The sequence below is a fragment of the Bison bison genome, unplaced genomic scaffold (genome assembly GCF_000754665.1).
Source record: "Bison bison bison isolate TAMUID 2011002044 unplaced genomic scaffold, Bison_UMD1.0 scf7180017864092, whole genome shotgun sequence".
NCBI lineage: Eukaryota > Metazoa > Chordata > Mammalia > Artiodactyla > Bovidae > Bison > Bison bison.
Genome location: NW_011494664.1, coordinates 2,790,055 through 2,799,573, shown reverse-complemented (window position 1 = coordinate 2,799,573; position 9,519 = coordinate 2,790,055). Strand labels below are relative to the sequence as shown.

The 9,519-nt window shown below is 36.0% G+C and overlaps 1 protein-coding gene across 1 annotated transcript in view; it reads left to right on the top strand.

Annotated features, from left to right (window-relative positions):
• The window catches only part of AREG (amphiregulin), a 59,479-nt gene extending 50,230 nt beyond the window's left edge, over positions 1-9,249 (top strand). Inside the window, exons 2-6 of the mRNA XM_010838197.1 lie at positions 1,177-1,407; positions 4,017-4,218; positions 4,949-5,104; positions 7,030-7,129; positions 8,994-9,249. Of these exons, the coding sequence (XP_010836499.1) occupies positions 1,177-1,407; positions 4,017-4,218; positions 4,949-5,104; positions 7,030-7,123 (683 nt within the window). The 3' untranslated portion in view covers positions 7,124-7,129; positions 8,994-9,249. The remainder of the gene's footprint in view (positions 1-1,176; positions 1,408-4,016; positions 4,219-4,948; positions 5,105-7,029; positions 7,130-8,993) is intronic.
• Positions 9,250-9,519: the final 270 nt, after the last annotated feature.

Genomic DNA, 9,519 nt, shown 5'->3' with positions numbered 1-9,519 from the left:
CCTGGGATGTTGCTGCTGATTCTTAAAAAAAAAGAAAGCCGCCCCTGGGTGTCCCCCGACTCTGTCCGATGGGAGGTAATCGACATACCGGCCCCTCCTATGGAGGCTGAAAAAACAGGCCGGGTGTCTTAGAGGTTCCAGGCCAGCAGGAGGGTGCCTGAGAATCTTTGTACTCTCACTTTAGTCCAGAGGAAGGGGAGTTTAGAGATCCTGTAATCCATACCCTTCCTTTTACAGCGGTAAAGTGATTTCTAGAGATCTTGCAGAAGAGACGTCCCAGACCAAGGAGTCCTATCTCCTACCTAAATTCTCCGTCTCCTCTGTCAAGTGATTTTGTTTTTACCATTCTAGAGGGCCTGGCATCGTCCCAGGAAGAGGTTCTACTTAAAAGCACCACTCTGACACTGTTTTGAGACCTAAAGAATCCGCCTGCCAAGTAGGAGACGAGGGTTCAAGCCCTAGGTTGGGAAGATCCCCTGGAGAAGGAAATGATAACCCACTCCAGGATTGTTGCCTGGAAAATTCCTTGAACAGAGGAGCCTGGCTTGCTACAGTCCATGGGGTCGCAAAATACTCCTATAAGATTTAGCCACTAAGCAACAAACGATAAAGCAGGGGCTTGAAACTGGCCCCCAAGTCTTACCTAGTCCCTAGTTTCTTCTCTATGTGAGGGCAATAATAAGAAACAATGACAGTAAGAAAATTTATTACCAACTACTATTCATATTACTTTTTACATTTGATATGCATACTCTTTTTAAAAAGGTACTGCATGTGTTAAAAAGATATTGGGTTTATCTCTAGAATCTGTTTATTAAAATGGAACAGGTAACATTCTATTGTATATATATATATGAAGTTATGGTCATATTTAGATGTTACCTCTTAAATAATTATATTACATTAATTTGCCTATTTGGTGGGTTTTTGATGTGGAAATTAATGTAGATTATCTGTGGAAAAGAAAACCTAAATAAAAGAAGCTCTGTAATTGGGACAGTTGAGTTTGCTTGTTGGCAGAGTATGAAGCAGCTTTCATAAGTGACTCAATCGCAAACAATAACACATGTGCCGTCACTGCTTTGAAGATAAACATTCCTCCCGAACAGAATTGACTGGAGAGAAAAGGCACCCCGCTTTACTTTTTCTTTTCTTCTCTTATTCTCTCTCCCATAGCCCATTATACTGCTGGATTAGACGTCAATGACACCTACTCTGGAAAAGGGGAACCATTTTCTGGGGACCACAGTGCTGACAGATTTGAGGTGACCTCAAGAAGTGAGATTTCCTCTGCAAGTGAAACGCCTCCTGGTGGCGAACTGTCCTCCGTGATCGACTATGACTATGCAGAAGAGTATGATAATGAACCACAGATATCTGGCTATATTGTAGATGATTCAGTCAGAGGTGAGTAGAGGAGAAGGTGACAGTATAGCCTATAAGATATGTGGTTTGTATGAGCAAAGCTGCTTCAAGAAAAGCCTCTCCAAGATCTTCCAGTGGCTTTCTTGTGTGTATGACTGTTGTGCATCCTGCTAGTTAAGCTGGAAACTGAGATAGAAGGAGCTTTTAGTAGGCACAACCTTTGTGTCCGGAGCTCTAACAAACGTTTCATGTCTGGTAAGTCTAATCTTCACAACTTTATAAAGTAGGAATTGTTATCATTTTACAGATGTGATAACTGAAGCTTAAGAAGGTTAAGCATTTTGCCCAAAGTGCCACAGCCAGAATGAGAAACTCCAATCTGTTGGATTTCAGATACTCTGCCACATGACCACTCCCCGATGTGAAAAACCAATGTAGACATCAACCAACCCTATATACTTTATATCAGCTTTTATAGCCACTCCCCACCACCATTTTTCTCTAAATAACTGCAGTTGGACACAAATAGGGCTTCCCTCATAGCTCAGTTGGTAAAGAATCTGCCTGCAGTGCAGGAGACCCAGGTAAGGGAACAGAGAGATGTAATGAGAAAAGAATGATTGGATCTTAGCACTGTGTATTGTGTTGCAACATTGGCATTAGTAATATCACTTTCTGGAAATATTAAAGAACAAATATGCATGGATTTTATGTCACTAACATCTCTGTTTAACCCTAAATCTCAATTGTCAGTTAAATAATAGTGACCTATAATTTCTTCTCTTCTGCTGTTATCTGATTTTTCAAAAAGAGCATTTACTTAAAATGAGGGTACCAGAGTAAGAGGTCACTATTGTTCATTACTCTCATATTACTTTGGAGTTTGAGGGCAGATGAGGTCATCAGTAAATCAAATCTAAATATCCTAGGAGCATCCATTATGAAGGCAGGGTTTAAAGCGTCCTCTTTCCTGATCTTAGTTTCCCTGACTCCTCCCCTCTGTCTAGCTCCCAGAACTGGTGAAGGAATAGCAAGTGATAACATGAAGACAGTGGCAGGTGGGAAAAGTTTTATCAAACACTCCATTTTCCTCCCTTGCTCCACACCTCCCTTATGTGCTTTTACATAAGGTGGGAAAGGGGTCCATTTCTTATTTTGGGAGGGGGATGAGATGAGACCATTAAGACTCTAGAAATTTTTCTCTTAAAGATGTTTCAAGTTGGCATTTCATAAGGCCAAATGAATTGATGGTGATGGTGATGAATGAAAATGGTTAGGGGCCAAAATTACAATACACTGTAAAATACAGTGAAAATTGCTCCATGAAGATAATGTCTATTGTAGCACTTCAGCATAGTGACTGTCTCTGTTTAAAATTTGTAATGTATCTGTAAAGTGCTGTAATATTGATTTAAACTGTCTCTGTTAGAGGAACTGTTCTAATTTGGGGTACTTTTCTTATCATCAGAGGGAAGTTTCAACACAAAAATTGCATAGCCACCTATTAAACATTGCTCCTAATTTGACTATTGTTAATGTTGATATAATGACTGCTAAAATACTCAAAGTATCTAATTTTTCATTACCTTAATCACAGGGCTCCAGCTTTGCTACCCTTCCTTATGTTTCTAGAGTTCTCTATTTACTGAGCACTGCAGAACCATTTTGACTAACTTTATTATGACTTTATGACTCTTTTCTCTGGGCTCACTAAATACTTGCTCAGATAAACCTATGCAGAGATTAGTAAGACAAAATGCACAGCTCTAACATAGAAACTCCTCCTTCCTATGTTTAATGTGTGGGTAAACTATACCCTGCATAGCTATAACACTGAACAAAGGTTTCTGTGAATCTGAAGAGTTAGGATGAACCCATGAAGCATCAAGTACAAATATTTCTGGACTCTGTTTTTCAAATAGATTGATTATAGAAATTAGCCCCCAGAAGGTATCAATTAATTATAATCTGTTGTAATCTGGGAGTTGAAGAAAGTTAACTCTAATGTATAATTCTGTTCTTTTCACCTCAGGTAATAACACACCAATTCCCAACTATGATAGCACAAGACTGATATGAGTAAAGAAAATCATCAAATATACTCAAACCCCACTTAGAGAAAACATAATGTAATTGGGTATTAATAGGCTTTAACATTCCAGCACTGCCATTTTCTAGCTACTGTTTTAGTGCAATTTACTTGTCTTTACTCGACTCTACTTTTTCTCATCTGTATCATGTGGATAGTAACAATACATTCAACTGTAATTTGGGTTTAATTAAATTAATGCTTGTTACCAAGAACCTGGTATGAATTAAAGTAAAAACAAATGTTTAAAATATTTCATGGATTTTCTTAGACAAGTAACTCCTATTATTCCTGTTATCAGTAGTAGTAATACTGATACAAATAAATCAAAATATGTTTTGAAGCTAATAAAATAACAATGTGTTCAGATTCTAAGTGCCACATAATACAGATATTGTCTTTGTTCAATTATTGTATATGAGTTGTGTTAAAAAATGAGACTGATACGGTTGTTACCCTGTGAACTTTCACTGCTAGGACATTTTTCTCTCATGTCTTCAAAATGGTGTTCCACATGAAGAGAGACTTTTGTCAATAGATCTTTTCTTTTTTATTTTTTTAGTTGAACAGGTAGTTAAGCCTAAGAAAAACAAAACGGAAAGTGAAAAGACTTCAGATAAACCCAAGAGAAAGAAAAAGGGAGGCAAAAATGGAAAAAATAGAAGAAACAGAAAGAAGAAAAATCTGTGTGATACAGAATTTCAAAATTTCTGCATTCATGGAAAATGTACATTTTTAGAGCAACTGGAAACAGTATCATGCCAGTAAGTTACCCTAAATCATATGGAATTCTATATTTCTAACACTGTGTATGAAACCCCTAGTTGCAGAAAACCATTTGTTTTTTTTTTTTCAATGTATAAACCAAGAGTTGGCAAACTTCCTTAAAGAAGGAGATATGAAATATTTTGGTTGTTGTGGGTCAAGATTATGTACGGTTATCATATAACCAATTAAAACATGGCCATTTAAAACTGTTAAAAAAAAAAAAACATTTTTCAGCTTGCGTGCTATAAAAGACCTAGCAAATGGCCAGATTTGACCCGTGGGCAATAGTTTGCTGAACCCTGGTGGAAATCATCATTTCGCAATATATATTTTACAAAACCTCTTGATAAAAAAGGAACTAAGGTAGTTTTCACTTAATGTTGTTCTTGCTTCCTTCTCCCTAAAAGCTGCTAGCACATTAAATGGTAGTGGAATGTATTAGCTGCATAACAAGCCACTGAATTCATCAGTTGGTCATACAAGGAGCACAAAGAATGAAAAGGCGTGTCCTCTTGGAATATCACACTCAGACTAATCTCAACTTGTTCTTATACTAATACACCTTAGGCGCGAATGCATTCTACAGCTCATCATTTTGAAATACAAATAAATGCCTGGACTGATTTTTTGAATGCTAGAATTAATGATGGTTTGTGATCTGGAAAGTAAATGTGATTATTGGAATCTTTTCAGTGATTATAATTGTAAAATGTGGGTTCTTTGCAGATGTTATCCAGAGTACTTTGGTGAACGATGTGGGGAAAAGTCCATGAAGACTCAGAGCATGGTCGACAGCGATTTATCAAAGATTGCTTTAGCAGCTATAGCTGCTTTCGTCTCTGCCATGACCTTCACAGCTATTGCTGTTTTTATTACAATCCTGTAAGTAAGGCATGTCTTTAAAATCCCTAATAAAGTAATGCCAGGTTGATTTTTTTCAGGATTTCTATCTTAATGTGGTATCATATTTTACGTGAGTTATTCTATTAGTGGTACGTGATATTTGGCCATATCTTTACCCTTCATTGACAATTCACAGAATATGGTTAAATGTATTCCTTTGGCCACCATTGAAACTTAATATATGAACCCCTTTTCTTGAACTTAAAAATTGATGGTTTTGTTTCATGTTATATGTCTACTCATGGCTACTTCTGAATCTCAGATTGTTAATATCTTCCATTAGTATATTATGCTTAAGCAAGCTTCCCCAGAAGCTAATTAGGAACTAGGTTGTCAGAGACATTGCTTTGATACTAAAAATTCACAAAGAGCTTCAAGCCAGGAGCCAAGAAAAGATGTCTTCTGCTTCTGTCAGAATGCAAAATTCTGAGTTAGGAATTTGATAGCATGGTACTGACTTATTAGAGCTTATGCCTCTTTTGTTATTGTCAAATGAAGTATGGGAATTCAATTACTAAAAAAAAAAAAAAAAAGTTTCCTCCATATGGCATGGCGTAGGAAGCAGGGACAATTCTATTACTGTTTCATTCTAGCAGTATCTTCCCTGTGCTCATAATAACAGATCACTTACTTCACTTCATGACCAATGAATGTTAGAACTAGACTGTCCTAGGTAGTAGCCACTGGTGGGTATGTAAAAATGGCATTGTCTGTCAAACAAAAGTCAGTAGATTAAGGAGCTTCAGGGAGGGTGTGAATGGCTCTGTAATGACTCATGTGCTACTGGAGCTTGGGAAAAGCAAGACTCATTATTCTAATTTTAGGTCTTGGTAAATTACTTTTAACAACTGGATTGTATACATGATCTACTACTCCTGCCATTCAGGAAACAAGGAATTATCTTCTGTCATTGTTTACTATTATTTTAAACTCATATCAGCTAATGATAAAATGCCAGGTAAAACACAATTTTATGATGCACGTAAAGTTTGATGTGTGGTTTAAATTTGTTTTGCACATCCGAGAAATTATTTCAGTCTGTTGGTACCTCAAGCCCGATATGATATGCCAGTGTGTTTAGGAAAAATACACTCAGACACCATTATTATTTGACGTAGAATGACAGAAGAAGAAACTGCCAGTTAGGGAAGATGTTTTGAAAGAATTATTCAAAAACTCATAATTATTCAAATTGAAATATTTAATAATCCTTTGGAAAAGTATGGAAAAGCTTTGTCATGTTTTCCTTTTCTCTTGTATTCTTCCCTGTATTTGAAACACATCGCAAATACCAGCCTAAGACACAGTTGCTGCTTTTACATAACTGAAATCAGTTTTTTCCCAAACATCACAACAAAAGTTCTTAAGATTTTAATAATAACATTTAGTAGATAAAAAAGCTAATAAAAATTGAATTGCTTGAGCAACACTAAAACATTTCAGACCATTGAGTTTTTTGAGTATCAGGTAGCAATAAATTAGAAATATTTATTATATTTAGAAATAAAATCAATTTGTTTTTAAGCCTGTATATAAAAAAACAAAACCTAAGCATTTACATTAGTTTGTACAGCCCTTCTATACTATCTTCTTCCAGCTGTGCCTGCAATTGTGCTGTTTCGGGGAAAAATATGGATATGTTTCATGCCTTCTAAAAGTTTGCATCCCAATGCACATTTGTTTAAATCTCAGAATATGTTTATATAAAATCAACATAAAGATTCCCTTAAAAGAACATTGTGATACTTTTTACCTGGGTTTAGTTTTTTGGGTTTGGTGGAGTGGTCCTTAAATGTATAGTGGTCCATAGGACTCATGAAAGAAATTCCCTGTGCTCATGAAACCCCAGTCAATGTATATATGAATAGAACTTTGATGACAGTAGAATATCTTGTTCTCTGAAGGCTTCGAAGACGATACCTCAGGGGATATGAAGGTGTCGCTGAAGAACGAAAGAAACTTCGACAAGAAAATGGAAATGCACATGCTGTAGCATAACTGAAGGTATTATTGCAGGTTGGAGTTTTAAAAGATATCTTTAAATAATATTTTACAATTTTAAAAATATAACATCTATTATCTGAAGAAAAATGAGAAAAGCAAGTTTTCTTAATGGTACACTATGAACATTGGCTACACAAAGGTGTTATTCTTTCAGCTTGAGTTGCAGTTCCATACTGAGAGTGGACCATGTCCTTACTATGCCAAGGGATAGAAAAGTGAAGGAGACACAAATTCTGTTCTCAAAGAGCTTAGTGTTTTGAAGATAGAAAAAGATGCAAGAAATAAGAATATCAGGGGGAGTAAAATATATGTCATAAAAAAGGAACTAATGGAATATGAGGAGTTTCCAGCAAAGGAGAGATAGAGTCCAGTGGGCTGCATTTAGGGAGCAGAAAAAGATGCGATAGAGGATGGCATTGGAAGTGAGCCTCAAAGAACTGATGAGACTGGGACATGTGATTATAAGTGGAAAGGAAGATCAATAGTGTGAGATGGGCTAGATTATTTTAGAAAGGTTTGAAAGATGACCTAGTTCTAATGGTGTTGGAGGAGATAAGGTTGAACTGATAGGCTGAGCTCACATGGTGGAGCGCCAACATCAGGGCACCTGCACTACAAATGTGAGGAAGTAGAAACACCAGTGGGATATCCTTGCACAGAAAAGAAGCAGGAATGGAGAGGGGCTCACACTTGAGAGGTAACTTGGTTAGTGTACAGATTGTAGTTCCTATTTTTAAAAAAAAAAATTTTTTTTTGTAAAGAGAGAGAGCTGAGCATGTTGTATGGAGAAAGTATGGAGAGGGATATTTCGTTGACAACTAAAGTCAACAGCTGATGAAGCAAACTTCCACAGGAAGGGGGAGGCAAGGAGATCAAGGACGCTCTTAATGTCAGTCAAAAGAAGGAACTCCATTTCCTCAGACATTTTGGAAAGAGGTCACATCCTCAAGTTATTGGGTTGGCCAAAAAGTATGTTAGGATTTTTCCTTACAATCTTACAGAAAAACTCAAATGCACTTTTTGGCCAGCCCAATATTATTTTTTGCCTTCGATTGTTTTAAGAATTACTTGAGATACTTGCTAAATATGCACATTTCTAAGCCAAATCCTAAATCTACTAAGTCTGCGATTCCATCTTTTATTAACATTCCAGATGCTTGAAGAACACTATCTTTAGCATTGGTTAAGTACAGGCATTGTGTTCTGAGCCTATTACAGAATTAGCTCAGTAAGTCATGAAATAGATAATTATCCATGCCAGTGCTATACTCAATACTTATTCATCAAAAGTTATTAATGAATTGGCTTAATGTTCTGAAGCTAAAGTCACCAGCATGAATAAGAGTTTATTTTTGGTTGTTTAGTGCAATTGAAATTTCTCAAAGGAGGTCCGGAATGACTTTAGGAAAAGGAATATGCTGTGTTGGCATATTGTGGCTACCTATTAACTGGTAGCTACTATTATTATGCCCTTGGTACTAATTATCCTAAATTAACTGTATATCATAAATATACTGAGCCACTTAATCTTTGTTTTTAATTATGTCCGCTTCATAGATTTGGTTAGGAAAACTATTTCTCATCACTATTCTCAGTGCTGCAATTTTAATAAACAGAATTTGATGAAACAGGTTTGAACACACAGTCTTCTACCCAAGTATGCATATAACTGAAGCAGATGTGAAAAACAGATTCAAGTCAGAAGGACTAGTTTGTCTCTGAAAAGCTTTTAGCACTTTCCACAAGACATCCTAGGGGAAAAAAAAAATTGGCAGAAATTCTGATTGATGATTATTCTTTGACCTTATCTCAAAGCTATGTTGGAATTGGGCTGTCTCTAACAGTTCATTTTATTTTCCAACAGGGTATCAGATCGGAGTCACTGCCAAGTCACAGCTGCAAGTGATACATTGGTTCTTCTTTTCAGCAAATCCCAAGAAAACAGAACCTTTTCGTTCTGATGGTTTTAAACTTTCAATTGTCACTTTTTAATGCTAAGTCTTATTTCTGTACATAAAGATGCATGGAGATAAAAACTATTTTTTCAAGTTGTAAATAATTTATTTAATATTTAATGGAAGTGTATTTATTTTACAGTTCATTAAACTTTTTTTTTAATCAAACAGATTGAGAGTTTGAATGTGACTTTTGAGATTGTAAGACTTTAGGGTATTTGTCTAACATTTAAATGATCATTTTAAAAGGAGTTCCTTTCCTTTTTTTTTTTTTTTTTTTTTACTGTTTTGATGTTTATTTTCAAAACTTAACTGTTTTCTTAGAAAGTACTCTTAATGGGAAAATTATTAACTAGAGTCACTTAAAGTGAAGTCGCTCAGTTGTGTCTGACTCTTTGCAACCCCATGGACACCAGACACCAGGCTCCTCCATCC